The 24232-nt window shown below is 43.4% G+C and overlaps 1 protein-coding gene across 1 annotated transcript in view; it reads left to right on the top strand.

Moving 5' to 3' along the window:
* The window catches only part of HSDL2 (hydroxysteroid dehydrogenase like 2), an 89292-nt gene that overhangs the window by 7196 nt on the left and 57864 nt on the right, over positions 1–24232 (top strand). Inside the window, exons 3-6 of the mRNA XM_062207744.1 lie at positions 4220–4318; positions 14336–14450; positions 22220–22323; positions 23837–23935. Of these exons, the coding sequence (XP_062063728.1) occupies positions 4220–4318; positions 14336–14450; positions 22220–22323; positions 23837–23935 (417 nt within the window). The remainder of the gene's footprint in view (positions 1–4219; positions 4319–14335; positions 14451–22219; positions 22324–23836; positions 23936–24232) is intronic.

Below are 24232 nucleotides of genomic sequence, written 5' to 3'. Positions count from 1 at the left end.
CATTTTTTTCCTCCAGTGCTTTTTTGTTTCTTTTAAAAATTTATTTATTTATTTGAAATCTAGAGTGGCAAAGGCAGAGAGAAAGATAGAGATCTTCTGTCTACTGGCTCATTCCCCAATTGCCTACAACAACTGGGGCTGGACCAAGCTGAAACCAGGAGCCGGGAACTCCTCCCTGGGCTCCAGCATCGGTGGCAGAAATCCAAGCACTTGAGCCATCATTTGCTGCTCACCAGGATGACTAGCAGGAAGCAGGATTGGAAGCAGTAGAGCCTGGATGCAATCTAATAAGGGATGCAGCGTCCCAAGTTGTAGCTTAAGTTGCTATGTGGCACACTTTATTAAAAAAAAAAAAAAAAATTGGGGGTCTGTGCTGTGACGCAGTGGGTTAAAGCCCCAGCCTGCAGCACCAGCATCCCATGTGGGTGCTGGTTCAAGTCCTGGCTGCTCCACTTACGATCCAGTTCTCTGCTATGGTTTCGAAAAGCAGTGGAAGATGGCCCAAATCCTTGGGCCACTGCACCCATATGGGAGACCGGGAAGAAGCTCCTGGCTCCTGGCTTTGGTTGAGCACAGCTCTGGCTGTTGAAGTCATTTGGCGAATGAACCATTGGATGGAAGACCTCTCTTTCTCTCTGGCTCTACCTCTCTCTATGACTCTGTATTTCAAGTAAATAAAATAAATCTTTTTAAAAAATTGTATTGTGGGGGCCGATGCTGTGGCACAGCGGGTTAACGCCCTGGCCTGAAGTGCCGGCATCCCATATGGGCGCTGGTTTGAGACCCGACTGCTCCACTTCCGATCCAGCTCTCTACTATGGCCTGGGAAAGCAGTGGAAGATGGCCCAAGTCCATGGGCCCCTGCACCCGTGTGGGAGACCTGGAAGAAGCTCCTGGCTCCTGGCTTTGGATTGGTGCAGCTCTGGCTGTGCAGCCAATTGGGGAGTGAACCAGAGGATGGAAGACCTCTCTCTTTCTGTCTCTCCTCTCTCTGTGTAACTCTGGCTTTCAAATAAATAAATAAGCCGGCGCCACGGCTCAATAGGCTAATCCTCCACCTAGCGGCGCCGGCACACCGGGTTCTAGTCCCGGTCGGGGCGCCGGATTCTGTCCTGGTTGCCCCTCTTCCAGGCCAGCTCTCTGCTGTGGCCCGGGAGTGCAGTGGAGGATGGCCCAAGTACTTGGGCCCTGCACCCGCATGGGAGACCAGGATAAGCACCTGGCTCCTGCCATCGAATCAGCGCGGTGCGCCGGTTGCAGCGCGCCAGCCGCGGCGGCCATTGGAGGGTGAACCAACGACAAATGGAAGACCTTTCTCTCTGTCTCTCTCTCTCACTGTCCACTCTGCCTGTCAAAAAATAAAATAAATAAATAAATAAATAGATCTTTAAAAAAATTGTATTGTGAAGTAGAGAGAAAGAAATAGACCAAAAGAATGCCCATCTGCTGCTTCACTACCTAAATGCCTGCAGTAGGCCAAGGCAGGTCTGGGGCCATTGGCAGGAGCTGGGCATTCAATCTAGGTCTTTCACGTGGGTAGCAGGAATCCAGTTCCTTGACCCATCACAGTTGCCTCCCAGGGTCAGCATTTGCAGAAAGCTGGAGTCCTGTTCAGGAGCTGGGAATCAAACCCAGGGACCCTGATGTGGGGTATGGATGTATTAACTGCTAGAAAATGCCTGTTCCCCTTCTTCTGTCACTTTTAAGCCATATGAGAGACTAAAAAATCATCTTGTGAGGACAGTGTTCTTGGATGGGAGGAGGAGGCAAGAGGAAGTGGAAAGCAGAGAATTTGGGAGATGGATGTTGTGAACACTTTGAAAAAACTCCCTATGTTCTTTCTTTCTTTTTTTTTTTTTTAAGATTATTTATTTATTTGAAAGAGTTACACAGAGAGAAGGAGAAGCAGAGAGAGAGAGAGAGAGAGAGAGAGAGAGAGAGAGAGATTGAGGTCTTCCATCCATTAGTTTACTCCCCAGTTGGCTGCAACTGCCAGAGTTGTGCCGATCTGAAGCCAGAAGCCAGGAGCCCCTTCCAGGTCTCCCGCGTGGGTGCAGGGGCCCAAGGACTTGGGCCATCTTCTACTGCTTTCCCAGGCCATTGCAGAGAGCTGGATTAGAAGTGGAGCGGCTGGGTCTTGAACCAGCGTCCATATAGGATGCTGGCACTGCAGGTGGTGGCTTCACCCGCTACACCACAGTGCCAACTCTATTATTTATTCTTTGTACAGTTTCAAGTCATTATTTTAATTCTTTTAGTTGACAAGTAATTATCATGTAATTCTATTCAAAATGTAATTCTATTCATTGTGGCTAGCACAATGCCAGGAGGACTTAAACACTTCATTTTAGTTAATATTGCTAGTTTCATTAGTAGTGTTTGTAACATTGTCATTATGTTAGAAGAATGCATATGAAATGCTTATGAGTGTAGTGATTTTAAAGATTTATTTATTTGAGAGGCAGAGTTACTGATAGAGAGAGAAACAGAGAGAAAGAGGTCTTCCATCCACTGGTTTACTACCCAGATGGCTGCAGTGGCTGGAGCTGGGCAGATCCAAAGTCAGGAGTTTCTTCCCACATGCTTGCAGGGGCCCAAGCAGTTCGGTCATCTTCTACTGCTTTTCTTAGTACATCAGCAGACAGCTGGATTGGAAGTGAAGTAGCTGATGCTTGAACCAGTGTCCATATGGAATGCCAGCACCACAGCAGGAGGCTTAACCTATAATGCCACAGTGCTGGCTCCAAGTATAGTGATTTTAAAATATAAGCTAAGGGGGCCGGCGCCACGGCTCAATAGGCTAATCTTCCGCCTGTGGCTCCAGCACACTGGGTTCTAGTCCCGGTCGGGGCACCAGATTCTGTCCCAATTGCTCCTCTCCAGGCCAGCTCTTTGCTGTGGCCCGGGAGTACAGTGGAGGATGGCCCAGGTCCTTGGGCCCTGCACCCATGGGAGACCAGGAAAAGCACCTGGCTTCTGGCTTCGGATCAGCGCGGTGTGCCGGCTGCAGCACACCAGCCGGAGCAGCCATTGAGGGGTGAACCAACAGAAAAGGAAGACCTTTCTCTCTCTCTCACTGTCCACTCTGCCTGTCAAAAAAAAAAAATATATATATATGTATATATATATATATATATGTATATATATAAGCAAAGGGGCTGGTGCTGTGGTTTAGTGGGTGAAGCCACTGCCTGCAGTGCCAGTATCCCATATTCGTGCCGATTTGAGTCCGTCTGCTCCACTTCCGATCCAGCTCTATGTTATGGCCTGGGAAAGCAGTGGAAGATGGCCCGAGTCCTTGGGCCCATGCACCTATGTGGGAGACACAGAAGAGGCTCCTGGCTCCTGTGTTTGGATTGGTGCAGCTCTGGCCATTGCAGCCAATTGGGGAGTTAACCAACAGTTGGAAGACATCTCTCTCTCTCTCTCTGCCTCTGCCTCTCTCTAACTCTGACATTCAAGTGGGTGAATAAATCTTTTTTATATATATACATATATATATATATAAACAAAAGTAAAATGGGAAGGAAAGATAAGCAATTGATGATAGGGGGTAGATTCATGATCATTTTTACACTATTATTATTATTATTATTTTTTGACAGGCAGAGTGGATAGTGAGAGAGAGAGACAGAGAGAAAGGTCTTCCTTCCGTTGGTTCACGCCCACTATGGCCGCTACTGATGGTGCTGCGCCGATCTGAAGCCAGGAGCCAGGTGCTTCCTCCTGGTCTCCCATGCAGGTGCAGAGCCCAAGGCCATCCTCCACTGCCTTCCCAGGCCACAGCAGAGAGCTGGACTGGAAGAGGAGCAACCGGGACTAGACCCCGTTGCCCATATGGGATGCCAGCTCTGCAGGCGGAGGATTAGCCAAGTGAGCCACAGCACCAGCTCCCATTTTTTACACTATTATTTATGATTTTCTATACTTTTTGGAATTTTCCTTGATAAAAATTTTCTTATATTAATTTTTCGTTTATTAAATAGCATTAAAAAAAAACTCTTACTTTTTTGTTTTTTAGCAGAGTTGGCCTATCTGGTCGGAAGCTGGAAATGGTTAGTCAGTCTGTCCCACACTGTGGTGGAGTCATTAGTGGTTATAAGACATAGTTATTTTCATTGATTTTCTGAAAATAGAATGCTTTTTTCTTTTGAGTGTTGTATCAGAACAGAATGTTTTAATGCTTTCGTGCTCTTTTTGTTTGTTTTCACTTTTGTAGTTGAAGCAGCTGGAGGAAGGGCCTTGCCCTGTGTTGTTGATGTGAGAGATGAACAGCAAATCAACAGTGCAGTAGAGAAAGCAGTTGAGAAGTTTGGAGGTAGTACCTTTATTCTGAAATGAGTATTGAATATCGATTAACATATAAATGTTACTTTAATTTTAATTTTGTTTGGATGTTTTGGATTTTCTGGATCTTTGAAGTATACCCAGAAACATGACTTAAAATTATCTGATGGTAATTTTTTAATTGCTAAAAATGATTTTGAATAGTGTAACAAACCTACCACCCAAGGTCAGAACCTTGACAATAGCCTATATCTAACCAAGTGGTTTCCCAGACCCCATCCTCCTGCCTGTTCCTGTGCAATGTAAATGTTATTTGGTGACTTGTTGATATTTATTAGATAAATACCTTATTTATAGTTACATTATTGGCTTTCAAAATATCTCACATTCTGACCTCAACAGGCTTTTATTGGCTTTGTCATCTGTGCTCCTATATAAACTGCACTCCAGTGAAAGTTGTTTACTTTCATCTTCTTGCCTTGAATTTTTTGCCTCTTAAGTTTTTCTCTTCCTTTTGCTGAGACTTCTTGGTGCCCACTCCTCTACCTTTGTTTTTTCCTGAAATGCTCCTCTCTCTATTTCTGAAGTCCTGCCTTTATATGCTTAAATTTTGACTCCTTCACAAAGCCAAGTCTCTCACCATGCTGAGTAATCAGTGTTGTAGTTTTCTGTCTCAGTGTTCCAAAAGCATTCCTTTGAGCCTTGTCTTTTGCTACTTTTATATCTTAGTATTTCTTTTCTTCTCTCAGTTCATAAGCTCCTAGAAGGAAGGTGTTAGGGTTGACCTAAGGCTTTGATGCTGTCACACCAGAGTACCCAGCATGTCCAAAGCCTTTGCAAGCCATTACCACTCTCCCTCCAGAATGTTCTGGAAGACTGTGTGTATATGCAAAGGACATGGACCAGGTAAAACAAAGCCATCTTTTATTGTTAATAAGGCCTTGTTTATAAACTTGATGCAGAGCTCTGTGGTATAGTGAAATGAAGCAAATGGGGCATCTTCCTTTAAATCCAAAAATCTTACTCCTAGCTGGCGGTAATGTGAATGTCCAGGTGAGAATATGAGAGAAAATGTAAAATGATGGTTTTTTTCTTTCTTACTGATAGGACTATGAATATGGAAGGAAAAAAAAAAAAGAGAGAGAAAGGAGCTACACTAAAGTATAGGACTTTTTTTTTTTTAATCTAAAATGACTTTATCTACTAGTAAAAGTGACCAAAATTAGTACCAGTTAAGATTTGACCTAATTAGTTTAGCCATTCACTTTTTTTTTTTTTTTGACAGGCAGAGTGGACAGTGAGAGAGAGAGAGAGACAGAGAGAAAGGTCTTCCTTTGCCGTTGGTTACCCTCTAATGGCCGCCGCGGTAGCGCGCTGCGGCCGGCGCACCGCGCTGTTCCGATGGCAGGAGCCAGGTGCTTCTCCTGGTCTCCCATGGGGTGCAGAGCCCAGACACTTGGGCCATCCTCCACTGCACTCCCCGGCCACAGCAGAGAGCTGGCCTGGAAGAGGGGCAACCGGGACAGGCTCGGTGCCCCGACCGGGACTAGAACCCGGTGTGCTGGCGCCGCAAGGCGGAGGATTAGCCTGTTGAGCCACGGCGCCGGCCGCCATTCACTTTTTTTTAAAGGGAAGAATTAAGGCATAGGGGTAGTCTGGAACTCTTTGTTCCTCTTTAATCATCCAGTTTTAATTGATCCATTGTATCTACCAACTGAAGGTGAGTTTATCCTTGGAGATTGAGATCATCAGAGCATCATAGAAAGGGGCTGCAGCCACCTCTGTCTGGACCCTCTCTCAGTCTTCATTTCCTTCCTCTTCATCTACTAGAGAACATCAGCAGTTCAGCTGTTACTGATATTGCCTAAGAAACTTCTGGGACTGGTCAAGACAAGACATTGGTGAGAGGTACTACACAGACCCAGAATTCACTGTCTGTTTAGCTTCCTATCTTGAATTCTAGTTGCCTTACTGAACCTAATTCATCAGAAGGAGTTATATGTTATGCACTATTTGCTAATAACATAACTAAATACGATATATATGCCTAAATGTCAAAATAAAAAGCACCTCCACTGTCTAGTGTTGGGCTCCCAAAGAGAAAGTGAAGTATCACGAGTAATTTCCTCTCTTATTGTTGCCACAGACAACTTAAAGTCCCAAGCTGAAATCTCCCTTTTCTTGGAAATCTCACCAGTTTTCTTATTGTAGTTGGTCCCAACCAAAGAGGTTTCACTCAGATGCATGAGTGATCTGGGTTTAATTTTTAGCTACTGTAGCTTAGATCATCTTCCACTGGACCTGATTTTGTTCCTTCAGCGTTTTCAACATTGGATTGATCCAACTTTGCCTGTCATGTGGTCTATGTTTCCAGGGCTAAACAGAAAATGTAAGGTACAAAAGCAAATCTCATTTTGTGTTTTATCAAATGTCGGTTGATACGTGTCATTAATCTGGTATTCATTACCCTGGACTCAAATTCAGTTGATAGATGTCTTCAATTATATGCTTCCCACATCTTTGGGGGTTAGGGAAGGAAATTTCTATATGAAGATTGCTACCTGTCATTGAGAAGGGCATCTAAAATACTCCTGTTTTCTTGCTAAATTTATAAATCAATAGTGAAGCTACCCTATTTTGAGGTCTTTCCAAAGCTTTCCTTGCCTCCATTAGTATCAGCTTGGTTGTATTTAAAATTTGTAGCTTTTCATTTCCTCATTACTTTCTGCTTCCCTGGAACTCCTATACAGAGTTAGGAGTGAGCTCTGTTCAGGGCTCTGACTGTACTCTTTCCCAAGCAGAACAGATGCTGTATTTATGAGGTGACTCCTAGCCAGCTTTTCCCCCCGCTATACCCCTTTTCCATAGAAAACCCAGTCTTTATTTTCTGTTTGTTTTTTCCTACATGATTGTTGCTACTGTTAGAGTCTTCCAATTGGGAGTTCTGCAAGCCTTTGAATTCTGCCTCATAGGAAGGACTTTACCTTTGTCCTGAGGTTTGTCTCTGCAGGAGGATTGTCCTTAACATGGGTCCAGAGCAGTTGATGATACTTTTAAACCTGTGCCCTCAGGTGATACAGGTTGAGCATCCTTAATCTGGATATCCAAAAATCTGAAATGCTTCCAAATCTAAAACTCTTTGAACACTGACATGATGCTGAAAAAGTTTTGGATTTTGGAGCATTTTAAGTCTTTGGGTTTCCAGATTGGGAATGCTTAACCTGTAAAATCTATGCAGATATTCCAAAATCTGAAACAATCTGAAATGTGAAACACTTGTGGTCCCAAGCATTTTTACACTTGATCTTAGCCAAAAGGCCGAGAAGTGATCCCAAGCATTTTTGTATAAGGGATACTCAGCCTGTGCTCTCTATTGCCTTGCCTTCTCTGGCTTTCAGTTTTTCAGTCCTTGAGTAAATGATATTGTTTTGTAAACTATAGAAAGATTCTTTCCTGCCACCTTTCTTATTTCTTTTTTTTTTTTAAGATTTATTTGAAAGGCAGAGTTACAGAGAGGCAGAGGCAGAGAGAGAGGTGTCTTCCCTCCGCCGGTTCACTCCCCAGATGGCTGCAACGGCCAGAACTGTGTGGATCCGAAGCCAGGAGGCCAGCAGCTTCTTCTGGGTCTCCCACATGGGTGCAGGGGCCCAAGGACTTGGGTCATCTTCTACTGCTTTCCCAGGCCATAGCAAAGAGCTGGATCGGAAGTGGGGCAGCTGGGACTCAAACTGGCGCCCATATGGGATGCTGACACTGTAGGTGGCGGCTTTACAAATTGTGCCACAGCACCGGCCCCCATCTTTTTTATTTCTAAGACGAGTGCATACATGCTTTTGTGTATCATATTCCTGTATTGTTCCAGTTTCATTTTAATGTATCCCATGTTTGTTTAGAAATTTTAGCCCACCTGAGATAAGTGGTGCAAGGTCCTAGACAACTCACTTTCTAGAATGAACAGAGTAGCACTGATTGCCCTCACAGGTGGCAGTGACTCATGAGAAGAGAGAGGTCTCTCCTGGAGAATTCTTCTCATCACACTCTTTTCTCTATCATGGCAAAGTCCATCTGCCAAACCAGTGTACCTTCATTCCTCATCTGATTTCTTTGCCTTCAGTCTCAGATGTTTGCTTTGCTAAAACACTTGGTCAGTAAGGTTTGAATTGGCCTAGGGCATCCATTGATTTCAACAGTCCTCACTAGTTCATCTTGTGAGCAGGGAAATTGTACACAGGTGATATACAGTTACCCCTGGGTGTCTGTGAGGGATTGGTTCCATGACTTAGGGTACCAAAACTGGAAGATGTTCAAGTCCTTTGTATTAAGTGGGTGTAATATTTGCGTATAGCCTATGAACATCCTACTCTATACTTTAATACTTTAGATTACTTATAATACCTGATACAATGAAAATGCTGTGTATATAGTTGTTACACTGTATTTTTCAGGCAAGAATGACAGGAAAGACAAATCTGTACATGCTTACAACAGATGCAGGTTTTTTCAAATATTTTCTTTTTTTTTTTAGACTTTTATTTAATGAATATAAATTTCCAATGTATAGCTTATGGATTACAATGGCTCCCCCCCCCCATAACTTCCCTCCCACCCACAACCCTCCCCTCTCCCACTCCCTCTTCCCTTCCCTTCACATCAAGATTCATTTTCAATTCTCTTTATATACAGAAGATCAATTTAGTATATATTAAGTAAAGATTTCAACAGTTTGCACCCACATAGAAACACAAAGTGAAACATACTGTTTGAGTACTAGTTATAGCATTAAATCACAATGTATAACACATTAAGGTCAGAGATCCCACATGAGGAGCAAGTGCACAGTGACTCCTGTTGTTGACCCAACAAATTGACACTCTAGTTAATGGTGCCAGTAACCACCCTAGGCTGTCGTCATGAGTTGCCAAGGCTATGGAAGCCTTCTGAGTTCGCCGACTCTGATCATATTTAGACAAGGTCATAAAAGACAGGGTGAGGATAGTAACCAATGATCCTAAGAGTGGCATTAACCAGGTCTGAACAATTATGCAGCATTTAGTGGGGAAGAGGACCATCAGTACACACAGGTTGGGAGTAGAGCCATTGGTGGTAGAGGTTATGATTACAAAGGAATGAGGCCCAAGTGCACTAGACAGGTTCTAGAACAAAGGACAGAGTCATTATTAGAGGAGCTATGAAAGGTACTGTCTAAGCTACAATTAAGTTTTCTGATTGAGAGGCAAATAGAACCTGACAGAAGGGGCTTGATAATAATCTGTTGGGCTTTAGGCCTTGTAAGTTAAGAGGCCCAGACCTGTCTATCTCTTCACATGGGGTATATCCTAAGGGAGGTGTGAACCTCCTAGGGGAAGGCACTCTGTTGACTTTCATTACTTGGCTGGCCTGGGAGGAGAGCTGGCCAGGTAAAGGCAGGTGGCGTCTCTAACAAGAAATTTACAGTTCTGCCTGCAATGTTGCTGACCCTGCTTGGCCGTCCCCTCAGCTGCAGTGGTCACTTCAGAAGCTGGGCTGAGTGAAGGGCTTTTCAGCTTAGAGCCAATAAGATCTGTGGCTCTGACCTGGGCATCCTTCGACTCCAGGGCAGGTCCATTTCCAGTGATCCAACTCTTGGCAGAGCTGCCAGGGCTCTTCACAAGCTGACTTCTGCTGAAGCCCAGGCTTACCACAATGAAAGCCACCGCAATGGACTGGCCTGTTGGGTCTCCTTGAGGGCAGATCACTGTACAGATCAGCCATTAATAGGCCTGCCACCCATTGCTTCTGATGCCTAGCTTTCTTTTCCTCCTGGTTTATGTTAAAGCAGACCAGAGGGTGCAAGTCAAGGGAGTGCCCAAGTCCCATCTCTAATCTTCGGTGGCCTGAACTACAAGTCTATAGTCACAGGCATGTTCTGTAGTAGTTTTTCTAAGGTAGACAATGCCCATGAGGAAAATTATATTCTCACTTTAAAACTTTCTTTCCCTTTGGTCTGAAAGGGAGGTTTTTTCTACTTACTGTTTACTTCACTGATGGCAAAGTGAATCTAGCTATGAGATTATTATTTAAGTTCTTATTTTGGCTATGCTATTACAGAAAAATGTTAGCCATCTCTTTTATAAGGTCTAAAGATTAAATTGTGCGTCCTACAGATTCCTTCATAATAGAATTAGTTTCCTACCTTGAAGAGAATAGAGAAATGAATGAACAAGTTGGGCTTAGAATAGAGAAATGAGGGAGCAAGTTCTAGATCACTTGCTGACAATAGCAATATCGCATGAATACTTAGCAAGATACAGAGATTCAGGTCACATGAATTAAAACGTATCCTTGAAGCCGGCGCCGTGGCTCAACAGGCTAATCCTCCGCTTTGCGGCGCCGGCACACCGGGTTCTAGTCCTGGTCGGGGCACCGGATTCTGTCCTGGTTGCCCCTCTTCCAGGCCAGCTCTCTGCTATGGCCCGGGAGTGCAGTGGAGGATGGCCCAAGTGCTTGGGCCCTGCACCCCATGGGAGACCAGGAGAAGCACCTGGCTCCTGCCTTGGGATCAGCGTGATGCACTGGCCGTGGCGGCCATTGGAGGGTGAACCAATGGCAAAGGAAGACCTTTCTCTCTGTCTCTCTCTCTCACTGTCCTCTCTGCCTGTCAAAAAATAAATAAATCAATAAAAATTAAAAAACAAAAACAAAACGTATCTTTGATTAATTTTTGCAGCTTAAATTTATGGACAATCTTATCTATAAACCAATTAAAATAAAACTCTTAATAAAATTTTCCCATGTGGACATACAATATGTACACACATATAACATAACATAATAGACCAATATAGCAATTTTAATAATAGCTTTTAAAATCTTTAACTCTTTTTGTAGATTGCCAATTGATTTGAATTGCTTTTTGTTTTTAGTAACCTCAGTTAACCATACTTTCTCTCAGTTGGTACTGTTAATACATTATTGGCTTCATCTGTTTACAGAGCCATTCCAAAGTACTGAATACAATAGAAGTGGCTGGAAAAAGTCCATAGGAACCTATAGGAGGACAGCTAAACACAGAACCAACAACACTTTAGTTTTATGCGCAGCAAATCATATATAACTGTGGATGACAAAAGACTTTAAGTTGCCATGTTTAAAATTATAAACTCGGCCGGCGCCGCGGCTCACTAGGCTAATCCTCCGCCTTGCGGCGCTGGCACACCGGGTTCTAGTCCCAGTCAGGGCGCCAAATTCTGTCCCAGTTGCCCCTCTTCCAGGCCAGCTCTCTGCTATGGCCCAGTGAGTGCAGTGGAGGATGGCCCAAGTACTTGGGCCCTGCACCCCATGGGAGACCAGGATAAGCACCTGGCTTCTGCCATCGGATCAGCGCGGTGCGCCGGCTGCAGCGCGCCAGCCGTGGCGGCCATTGGAGGGTGAACCAACGGCAAAGGAAGGCCTTTCTCTCTGTCTCTCTCTCTCACTGTCCACTCTGCCTGTCAAAAAAAAAAAAAAAATTATAAACTCATCAACCAACAAGAGGCACTTGCTTACTTCACAATATTTTTGAAAGACCAAATTTGATCATTGTTACAAGGTGATTATTCAAATCTTTGAAAATAAGCACGTATTTAAATAACCCATAGCTCTTAATAAACATTCAGCTGTTTTTGAACAATTAGAATTTAACAGACATCAAGAGAACATAATAGATTACTTTAACAGAGAATCAGATTTTAATTCTATGTCAAAGAGAAATAGGTTAGTATACTTGTAACATTTTCCATCTGCCAAAAGATTTATTTATTTATTTGAAAGTCAGTTACACAGAGAGCGAAGGAGAGGCAGAGAGAGAGAGGTCTTCCATCCGCTGGTTCACTCCCCAGTTGGCCGCAGTGGCTGAAGCTGAGCTGATCTGAAGTCAGGAGCCAGGAGCTTCTTCCAGGTCTCCCACGTGGGTGCAGGGGCCCAAGGACTTGGGCCATCTTCTGCTTTCCCAGGCCATAGCAGAGAGCTGGATTGGAAGTGGAGCAGCCAGGACTTGATCCAGCACTCATATGGGATGCTGGCACTGTTGGCAGTGGCTTTACTCGTTACGCCACAGCGCCGGCCCCCCAAAATATTTTTAGTCTGTGGTTGCTGGAATACAAGGGTGACGGAAGGCCAACTGTGTATACCCATCAGCCCAGCATCTCATCATCAGTTGGTTTGCCCACTCCCACCTGATGTCCTGTGTAGAATATATTGTCTTCTTTGTCTCGTAGGCTCTGGCAGATGTGGTTGAGCAGCTCCTAACTTTGTGGACTGAGACATATGTACTGGATCTGAAAATCTTTTCATGAGTTCTTGCCACTTGTGAGGCAATCAGTATTACTGTGTTCATTCTAGAAAGCTGGTTATCAAGGACCCGATACCACTTATCTCAGACATACAGATGATTTACTTAAATTTGTGTTTTTGTTATAATGAAACTAAACATGATAAGAGTTGAATCTCAAGTTATTCTAAGGACACATTTTAAAAAAAATCAGCAACACAAATTGTATGAAGGATATGGAAATTGAGGAATGAGAATGAGATAAAAATTTTATAAAGTTATTATCTGAAGAAAATTGATAACTTGCTTAAATCATTATCCACATATTTTGAGAGAAAGGAATAAAAAAAAAAAAACTAACTGACAAGATTGGGTGCTTTCAGGGTGGTGAGGCAGTAGATTAAAAGAGTAGCTGATGTTTATTCTAACAGTCTAACCCCAACAGTAGAAATTGTGATATTTCTACTTGATGCAATATTAAGTACCCCCCTTTTTGTGTGTTTTTAATATTTTAATTTTATTATTAATTTTATTTATATATAATAATTGTGCATATTTACACTACATTTTTTAATTTTAAAAAATTGTGCTGAAATACATATAAAATTATTATTCTAACCATTTTTATGTGTACAGGTCAGTGGCATTGAATTTGTTCCTATTGTGCAAGCATCAAGTGCCTTTTGAAAAGAATATTGAAGACCATGTAGAAACACAGGAAAATGTTTGACATAGTTTTTGTATTTACCATTTTCTTTTCTTTTCTTTCTTTTTTTTTTTTTTTAATTTTTGACAGGCAGAGTGGACAGTGAGGGAGAGAGACAGAGAGAAAGGTCTTCCTTTTGCCGTTGGTTCACCCTCCAATGGCCGCTGCGGCCGGTGCACCGTGCTGATCCGATGGCAGGAGCCAGGTGCTTATCCTGGTCTCCCATGGGGTGCAGGGCCCAAGCACTTGGGCCATCCTCCACTGCACTCCCTGGCCACAGCAGAGAGCTGGCCTGGAAGAGGGGCAACCGGGACAGAATCTGGTGCCCCGACCGGGACTAGAACCCGGTGTGCCGGCGCCGTAAGGCAGAGGATTAGCCTGTTGAGCCACGGCGCCGGCTTGTATTTACCATTTTCATTTAATGTTATTTCATTAAACATTTAACTATGAACAAAAGATGTTACATAAAGGTAGGAACTGGATAGAACATGTGGAAATAATAGTCCTTCTAGATTTATTTATTTTTCTGTGTATGAATGGGTAAACAAAGTTGATCCACTTGATGATTGCCTGGTTTTGAAACTCTAAGGTCTTTATTTTTTCCGAGTTCCCAAGACCAGAAAGAAGCCCTTTGAATAAGAGGCTTTGGGGAGGACAATGTGGGAGAGGAAGGGAGAATGTGGTGTTTAGCAGAAGGGCAAGGCCTTGGAAACATTCCAGGCAGGAGAGGAGATGGGGAGGAATTTGACCTAGAGTTCATGGAGACAAGGAAGTCCAGGAGATAAGAGAATAGAGAAGGGTGGAAGCCGCAAACCACTAAGGACTAAACTTCCTTGTATTTTCACATAATTGACTGTATCTCTGTTGTGTCAGTAAAAATACATGGGTGCTGGTTTGCAGCAGCTCCTGACACTTGAATTGGTGAATTTGTCCGTTCTGTTGTCGGAAAGAATTGTTTCTGTATCAACTGAGGGTTCAGCTATATAAATGCTTTCTTTGTGTGATTAAAAAAAATCTACCTTACATTAAAATGAAATTGATTGTTTTGAAAACAGGAATTGACATTTTGGTCAATAATGCCAGTGCTATTAGCTTGACCAACACGTTGGAAACACCTACAAAGAGAGTGGATTTGATGATGAGTGTGAACACCAGAGGCACCTACCTTACGTAAGTTAGAAAGAATTTGTGGGGGAGGGTATTGCAATGTTTTCTCAACTTAGTTGTAAATAGATTGAACCGATTAGCAGTACCATTGGAAGTGTAGTCAGCGCTTATAAATGCTTCAAGGCACTCTGAAATGAGTAGAGGAATAGATAGACTTCATTTAAAAAAAATTTTTTTTTAAAGATTTATTTTATTTATTTGAAAGAGTTACAGAGAGAGGTAGAGAAAGAGGGATCTTCCATCCGCTGGTTCACTCCCCAGATGGCCGCAGTGGCCGGAACTGTGCCAATCTGAAGCCAGGAGCCAGGAGCTTCTTCTGGGTCTCCCATGCTGGTGCAAGGGCCCAAGGACTTGGGCCATCTTCCACTGCTTTCCCAGGCCATAGCAGAGAGCTGGATTAGAAGTGGAGCAGCCAGGTCTCGAACCAGCGTGCATATGGGATGCTGGTGCTTCAGGCCAGGGCTTTAACCCGCTGTGCACAGTGCCGGCCCTGAGACTTTAAAAAGTTTAATTCACCGTTCTTTTCTTTTTGAATCTAATAAAAACTGAAGTGTAGCTCAAGCATTTTCATAAAGTTGTGTGAATTCTTATATGTATACTGTACCTTTCATTGTCTTCTGATTAAGCAAGCCAGCAATAGTTTCTTCTTTTTCTGAAAAAGACTTGGGGTTAAAAAAAAAAAAAAACTAGCCGGCGCCGCAGCTCACTAGGCTAATCCTCCGCCTTGCGGCGCACGCACACCAGGTTCTAGTCCCAGTCGGGGCGCCGGATTCTGTCACGGTTGCCCCTCTTCCAGGCCAGCTCTCTGCTGTGGCCCGGGAAGGCAGTGGAGGCAGCTCTGGCTGTTGCGACCATCTAGGGAGTGACCCAGTGGATGGAGGACCTGTCTCTCTCTGTCTTTACCTCTCTCTGTAACTCTTTCAAATAAAATAAATCTTTTTTTTTTTTAAAAGACACCTGCATCTCACATTGGAGTACCTGGTTTGATACCCAGCTCTGACTCCTGACTCCAGCTTCCTGCCAGTGTTCATCCTTGCAGGCAGTGGTGATGGCTCAGATACATTGGTTCTACCACTCACATGGAAGACCTGGATTGAGTTCCTGGCTTCTGGCTTTGATCCAGCTCAGGCTTTTGCAAGCATTTTGGGAGTGAACCAACAGATGGAGGCTCTCTCCATCTGTTATCACTGCCTCTCAAATAAGTAAAATTAAATAAAAATTCCCACTAATGCTATCTTGGGCATTATTAGGGGAAAGGTAAAATACAGAATGAATGAGAATATAGTTCTACTGGTATGTTCTGGGTTAGACAGTCCATCTTTTTTTTTTTTTTTTAATCTCATTTTGTTTTCTTGTTTGTTCTACTTTTTTTTTTTTTTTTTTAAGATTTATTTATTTGAAAGTCGGAGTTATACAGAGAGAGAGAGAGAGAGAGAGAGAGATGGAGAGGTCTTCCATTTGATGGTTCACTCCCCAGTTGGCTGCAACAGCTGGAGCTGTGCGGATCTGAGTCAAGGAGCCAGGAGCTTCTTCTGGGTCTCCCACGTGGGTCCAGGGGCCCAAGCACTTGAGCCTTCTTCTACTGCTTTCCCAGGCCATAGCAGAGATCTGGATCGGAAGTGGAGCAGCCAGGTCTCGAACCGGTGCCCATATGGGATGCTGGCGCTTCAGGCCAGGACGTTAACCTGCTGCTCCACAGTGCCTGCCCCAATACAGTCCATCATTTTATTTCTCCATGTATTTGTTTATTTACTCTTGGGTTCTCTTGTTTCCATGTGGATATAAGGAAGCATCAACATAGAACTTCTTTGCCTTGTGTTATCTTGTTATGTATAGAACAGGTGTTTGGGAGCTTAGGTATTGGAGTAAGACATACCCTCTTGTGACTTGCTATTCATGACCTTGGGCAGGTAAGTCAACTTCTTGAAGATTCAGCTTCCTCATTTGTAAAATGGAGATGATAAAGTAAATGTTATATACTTGGTCAAGAGGGTTACATGTAGAATTTGTCAAATTAAAGTCCTGGATTATGCCCTCAGATGTATTTTTGTTTGGACTGCAAAATTTGGCTCAAACAATATAAAAAATTGTTTTCATTAGTTACCTACATTCAAGATTTCATTAGCTGTCTACATTGGAAATATTAGAATATATGCTCAAAAATCAAGATTTTTAGCTTTTACTTTTAAAAAATTTTTAATTATTGATTTGAGAGGCAGAGAAACAGTGCAAGCAGAGAGAGATTGTCTATCTGCTGGTTTGCTCCCCAAGTGCCCATAATGGCCAGGACTGGGCAGGCTGACGCTAAGAGCCAGAAACTCAATATCAGTCTTCCACAGGGATCTAAGTACTTGAGCCGTCACCTCCTACCTCCTAGAATGCACATTAGCAGGAAACTGGAATTGGAAGTGAAGCCAGGACTTGAACCTAGGCACTCTGATATGGGATAGAGGCATATTAAGTGGCATCTTTTTTTTTTTTTTTTTTTTTTTTTGACAGAGTTAGACAGTGGAGAGAGAGAGACAATAAGGTCTTCCTTCCGTTGGTTCACCCCCCAAATGGCTGCTATGTCCGGCACTCTGTGCCGATCCGAAGCCAGGAGTCAGGTGCTTCCTCCTGGTCTCCCATGCAGGTGCAGGGCCCAAGCACTTGAGCCATCCTCCACTGCCTTCCCGGGCCACAGCAGAGAGCTGGACTGGAAGAGGGACAACCGGGACAGAATCCAGCGCCCCAACCAGGACTAGAACCTGGTGTGCCGGCGCCGCAGGCGGAGGATTAGCCTAGTGAGCCGCAGCGCCAGCCAAGTGACATCTTAACTGCTGTGTCAGACGCCTGTTCCTCTGGCTTTCTTGAGGCATTGGAGAATCTGTCCACGTGGAGACAGCCTTACCATTCCCACATGATGGGACCAGCTGCTGTGGCTGAGTGCAGAGCATCCACTGCCTCAGTAGATGAGCTATGAACTCCATAGTCTTCTGTGTGCTGAGGACAGGCTAAAAATTGCCATTTATTGTTGTGCTTGCACTGCTGTTTTTCTTTCTTTTTATTTTTTTACTGCTTTCTGAGGAAAGTGAAATATTTCTCTTCCCTCTGTCTTTATCTGAAGTAGGAAAATGAAATGTATGTCAAGAGGGCCATATATTCAAGTAAAATGGATGAGAACTTACTTCTTTGTGTATATGTGGCATATTTGTTTCTTTATTATACATTTATTTATTTCTTTGAAAGTTAGAGTTAGAGTTAGAGAGAGAGAGAGAGAGAGAGAGATCTTCTATCTGTAGTTCACTCCCCAGATGACTGCAACATCCAGGGTTGAGTCAGGCCAAGCCAGGAGCCAGGAGCTTCATCTGGGTCTCTCACATGGGTGGCAGTGGCCCAAGCACTTGGACAATCTTCCACTGCTTTTCCCAGGGCATTAGCTGGGAACTGGATTGAAAGTGAAGCAGCCGGGACTTGAAACTGGTGTCCATATGGGATGCTGGCCTTGAAGGCAGCGGCTTTACCTGCTACACCACAATGCCAGTCCCAAGATATATGGCATATTTCTATAAATTCAAATTCATTGTGTAAGGTATATCTCATTGTTGAGTGAAGCCATATTAAATTAAACCATAGTAAAAGAACTATGATAAACATATAGAAAATATGATAATAAAAAACTCAATGAACTAAAAAAAAAGGACTCATTTTGTGATAGGGTTTGTATTTGTTTTAAAATAAGATAAGCAATGTTGCTCTGTGACACAGTTATGTATTACATGAAAAAATTATCTGGATCAAAATATTTTATAGCTTACAACTTTGTGAAAGAATTTCAATTTCATGTTTTAAATAGATAACTAAAAATATAAACCTAACCAGGAACTTTTGCTCTGTATCTTGAACTGATGCTTAGTAGGGCACGTTGTGTGAATACATTAAATCGTTGGTGATAGTTTCTACTGTAAATGAGGAAGCCTTGTTATATTTATTTAAGGTGTCAGAATTTTAATGTGATTAAAATTTTTTAAACTGGTGACACATTCGGCCGGTGCCACGGCTCAATAAGCTAATCCTCTGCCTTGTGGCGCCGGCACACCGGGTTCTAGTCCTGGTCAGGGCGCCGGATTCTGTCCCAGTCGCTCCTCTTCCAGTCCAGCTCTCTGCTGTGGCCCGGGAAGGCAGTGGAGGATGGCCCAAGTGCTTGGGCCCTGCACCCCACGGGAGACCAGGAGGAAGCACCTGGCTCCAGGCTTCGGATCAGCGCGGTGTGCCGGCCGCAGCACGCTGGCCGCAGTGGCCATTGGAGGGTGAACCAACAGAAAAGGAAGACCTCTGTTGCTCTGTCTCTCACTGTCCACTCTGCCTGTCAAGAAAAAAATTTTTTTTTTTTTTTTTTTAATTTAAACTGGTAGGCCGGCGCCGTGGCTTACCAGGCTAATCCTCTGCCTTGCGGCGCCCGCACACCGGGTTCTAGTCCCGGTTGGGGCGCCGGATTCTATCCTGGTTGCTCCTCTTCCAGGCCAGCTCTCTGTTATGGCCTGGGAGTGCAGTGGAGGATGGCCCAAGTGCTTGGGCCCTGCACCCGCATGGGAGACCAGGAGAAGCACCTGGCTCCTGGCTTCGGATCAGCGAGACGCACTGGCCACAGCGGCCATTGGAGGGTGAACCAACAGAAAAAGGAAGACCTTTCTCTCTGTCTCTCTCTCTCTCACACTATCCACTCTGCCTGTCAAAAAAAAAATTTTTTTTTTTTTTTTTTTTTTTTTTTTGATAGGCAGAGTGGACAGTGAGAGAGAGACAGAGAGAAAGGTCTTCCTTTTGCCGTTGGTTCACCCTCCAATGGCCGCCGCGGTAGCGCGCTGCGGCCGGCGCACCGCGCTGTTCCGATGGCAGGAGCCAGGTGCTTATCCTGGTCTCCCCTGGGGTGCAGAGCCCAAACACTTGGGCCATCCTCCACTGCACTCCCTGGCCACAGCAGAGAGCTGGCCTGGAAGAGGGGCAACCGGGACAGGATCGGTGCCCCGACCGGGACTAGAACCCGGTGTGCCGGCGCCGCAAGGCGGAGGATTAGCCTGTTGAGCCACGGCGCCGGCCAAAAAAATTTTTTTTTAAACTGGTGACGCATGACGTGAACATCAGGAAAGGACTCATTAGATATTGAGAAATGTCTTGAAAATTTTTTAAAATTTCCTTTTATTTTTTTTTATTTATTTTTTTAGACTTATTTATTTGAAACGCAGAGTTTCAGAGAGAGAGGCAGAGACAGAGAAATCTTCTATCCACTGGTTAACTCCCCAAATGGCTGCAATGGCCAGGGCTAGTCTGATCTGAAGCCAGGAGCTGGATGGGAAGTGGAGCAGCTGAGACTCGAACCAGTGCCTATATGGGATGTGGCACTGCAGGCAGCTTTACTGCTATACCACGGTGCTGCCCCCTTTTTTAATTGAAAATTTTATAACAGATTAGTCAAAATTAATAAACATAACTATATACAGTGTTATGGTAATGGTCAGTGTTGATTTTAGGCTTATTAATGCCTAAACTAATGTAGACTGTGTTTTTGTTCTGAGATGGTGATGATAAATACAGATAAAGCATTGAATTATTTGTATATTTGTCAAAATTTATGATAGTAATTACAGACTTGGCCTTTTCAGTTGACATTATGAGTTATGTACACACAACCGTATGCTTCTGTTTGCTCTTTCCTTGTGTCTTTGGAAGCCCATTTGGCAAGAACAATCTGTCTACTTTCTTATCCTGGGGTCATTATCCAAAAGTGAAGGGGACAGCCTATATCACATTTCTACATTTGACAGTTGAATTAAAAACCAAACCAAACCAAACCAAACCCCCCCCCCCAATTTCTAACTATAGGAAAAATGAACTAACATTGTTCAGTTCCCTTTCTCAATGCGTACTACTGGAATACTTTGAAGAACTGGAAATGGAAGTCATAAGCTAAAGGGTGCTTATGTACTTAAATACTGTAGTAGGTTCCAATAACAGATGTGCAAATATATCAGGAATAGATACTCTAAAAATAAAAACTGTTGCACAAAGATTTTATTCATTGTTGAGAGTTCCTACATTTATGATCAGCTATTCTTTTTAAAGACTTATTTATTTGAGGCCGGCACCGTGGCTTAACAGGCTAATCCTCCGCCTTGTGGCGCCGGCACACCGGGTTCTAGTCCCGGTCGGGGCGCTGGATTCTATCCCGGTTGCCCCTCTTCCAGGCCAGCTCTCGGCTGTGGCCCAGGAAGGCAGTGGAGGATGGCCCAAGTCCTTGGGCCCTGAACCCGCATGGGAGACCAGGAGAATCACCTGGCTCTTGGCTTCGGATCAGCACGATGCGCCAGCCGCAGCGGCCATTGGAGGGTCAACCAACGGCAAAAAGGAAGACCTTTCTCTGTCTGTCTGTCTCTCTCTCTCACTATCCACTCCTCCTGTCAAAAAAAAAAAAAAAAAAAAGTGGAAAAACAGAGAGGGAGAGGCAGAGAAAGAGAAAGAAAGATCTTCCATCCCCTCATTCACTCTCCAAATGGCCACATCCTGCTAGGGCTGGGCCCAGGTCTCTAATGTGGGTGTGGGGGGTCTAAGTATTTGGGCCATCTTCTGCTGCCTTCCCAGGCACATTAGCAGGGAGCTGGATAGGAAGTAGAGCAGCTAGAACTTGAACTGCTCACTGCCCATATGGGTTGCCTGTCATAGGCAGCAGCTTTACTGCTGTACCACAGCACTGGCCCCAGTTTCACTATTTTGATGAAAATCAGTTAATAGTGTTTGCCTCTACCTCAGCACCCTAAAAGAGAAGGAAGCAATAATTAACCATGCATGGAATGATTAACCATGCATACAAAAACCACGTCAGTGATATTGATTGTATTTGGTTTGTAAGCTTGAAGAGTGTTGTGCATTTGGCAATTAAAAAAAAAAACTGACTTGAAAGAACAGAGTAGTTCTAAATCATGGAAGTCATTGGCTGTGAATAAAGCTAAAATAAAACTATAAAATAATTAAGCTATAATATGTTATTTAGCTACATTATAACTTAGTAATTGAAAATTTAAAATATTAGAGTCTTTTATAAAATAAATTGCCTACTTGTATGAACAGTTTTTTAAAAAATGAAACCATATATTGCTCCCAAAGGCATATTGCATTTTATATTGATGCATATTAAGTTTGGAAATGTATTGGGAGTTACATTACTAAATTACAGTTCTAATATAGAAGGAGTACTATACCTGCTAAGATGAAATAAGGCAGTATATGTATTATCAATATTAGTGATTGTTTATTTCATATATAGCACCGTCTGAATATCTCATATTAATCCCTTAGTCAATCCTAGGTAGTATTGAGTATCACCAGCATTTACAAAGGAGAAAACAGAATTAGAATGCTGTATAATTTTTCCACATTCCCCAGAGAAGGGGCAGAAGTAGGATTTGAATTCAGGTCTGCTTAGCTTGAAAAACTGTGTTCTTTACCACAGTGGTGACTGACAAGTTCTGTAACCATTCCTGAAAATTATGTATGTGGTGTGTGTGTGTTGGGGAGAGGAAATGTGGCCCAGTTGTAGTTGATGCTAACCAAAGTTTCGAAGGATGGAAATTAGTTGCTTTTTCAGTCTTCATTCTAGAAAGCAAACAGTAGTATCCCATAAAAAATGCCCTGCAGATAACTTTGCAAGTTCAGTTGTACTGTGGAAGTGGTTTAAATTACAACTTTAAGAAGAGGAGGGGTTGCTAGCATGCTGTTGACTTGGGTTCTCTTGCTTTCAGATCTAAAGCCTGTATTCCGTACTTGAAAAAGAGTAAAATTGCTCACATCCTCAATCTCAGTCCGCCACTGAATCTGAATCCCATGTGGTTCAAACAGCACTGTGGTAGGTGGTAGGGCGAGGGGATGGTTGGTTTGGTGTATCTGTGGTGTAATCACAATCTGTATATTGCATTCAACATTTAATTTTCTATGGCAAATTAGTAAGTAGTATTTTGGAAAGTAGATTCTTAATTGTTTATCTGTAATTTTAATTGAAGTATAATTGATACTGAATAAGATATGCATATTTTAATGGTTCAGTTGGATAAGTTTTGAGAAATATATATACCTGTGTAACCAGTACCCAAATCAGGATATGGGTCTCCACCATCCCAGACAATTCTTCCATGTTCCAGTGAGTATGTTTTATTGTATGTAATTCATTCTTAAATTGGTTAAAAACTAACCATGTAACACTCTTTTTTTTTTAAGATTTATTTATTTATTTAAAAGGCAGAAGTACAGAGAGGTAGAGACAGAGACAGAGACAGAGACAGAGAGAGAGAGAGGGAGTGAGGGAGGGAGGGAGGGAGGTCTTCTGTCTGCTGGCTCACTCCTCAGAATAGCTGCCAGAGCAGGGCCAATCCGAAGGCAGGAGCCATGAGCTTCTTCTGGATCTCCCACTCAGGTACAGGGACACAAGGACTTGGGCCATCTTCTACTGCTTTCCCAGGCCACAGCAGAGAGCTGGATAGGAAGTGGAGCAGCTGGAACTTGAACCAGCACCCATATGGGATGCCGGCTCTGCTGATGGCGGCTTTACCCACCAAGCCACAGTGCTAGCCCCAATACTTAATTCTTTTTTCAGCATAATTTACTAACATTTAGAAAGACACTTGCAATAGGAACACATAGAGCAAAACAGAAGGAAGTTCTGCTTTAATTGACTTCTTATTATTTGACAAGCAGTACTTTACCTTTAAGTAATAGCTTTTATTCTCTAAAAAGAAAAAGCAGACTAAGAAGCAATAATGTGACTTACTTCCATAATATTCAGAAAAATTAAAGTCTATTATTCATATATTAAGATGGAAATATATAAAACTAGTTCATTTGTCTTTAGTTGTTTGCATAAAAACTGTTCTTTACAAAATGTTACATTTAAAAAATGGTATATTGTGGCCGGCGCCGTGGCTCACTAGGCTAATCCTCCGCCTTGCGGCGCCGGCACACCGGGTTCTAGTCCCGGTCGGGGCACCGATCCTGTCCCGGTTGCCCCTCTTCCAGGCCAGCTCTCTGCTGTGGCCAGGGAGTGCAGTGGAGGATGGCCCAAAGTCCTTGGGCCCTGTACCCCATGGGAGACCAGGAGAAGCACCTGGCTCCTGCCATCGGATCAGCGCGATGCGCGCCTACCGCAACGGCCATTGGAGGGTGAACCAACGGCAAGGGAAGACCTTTCTCTCTGTCTCTCTCTCTCTCACTGTCCACTCTGCCTGTCAAAAAAAAAAAATTGTATATTGTATCTTTTATAATGAAAAATATATCATGGAGAAAATAGTAATAGAAATTTGTTATTTCTATTCAATAATTAGTGTGTTTCTTAATTAAATTATTACTCTTTTTTTTTTTTTTTCCAGCTTATACCATTGCTAAGTATGGTATGTCTATGTGTGTTCTTGGGATGGCAGAAGAATTTAGAGGTGAAATTGCAGTCAATGCATTATGGCCTAAAACTGGTATGTACTTAAAAAAGGAATTTGGGACACACATTTGGTTGGGATGCTGGTTGGGTGCCCGTGTCCTGTATTGGAGTGCTTTGGTTTGATTCCTGACTCCAGCTATAGACTCTGGCATCCTGCTGGTACGGACCCTGGGAAGCAGCAGTGATGGCTCAAGTATTTGAGTCTTGGACCTGCATGGGAGACATGGACTGAGTTCCAAGGTACCCACCCTCTCCAGTTAAAAAAAAAGACTAAGAAAGAAATTTCATGTATTCTATATTTATTTATTGTGCTTGCCACTCTTGAGATACA

Source organism: Lepus europaeus, chromosome 12 (genome assembly GCF_033115175.1).
Source record: "Lepus europaeus isolate LE1 chromosome 12, mLepTim1.pri, whole genome shotgun sequence".
In the NCBI taxonomy this organism is placed as follows: domain Eukaryota; kingdom Metazoa; phylum Chordata; class Mammalia; order Lagomorpha; family Leporidae; genus Lepus; species Lepus europaeus.
This window is presented reverse-complemented; position numbering and strand designations above follow the sequence as displayed.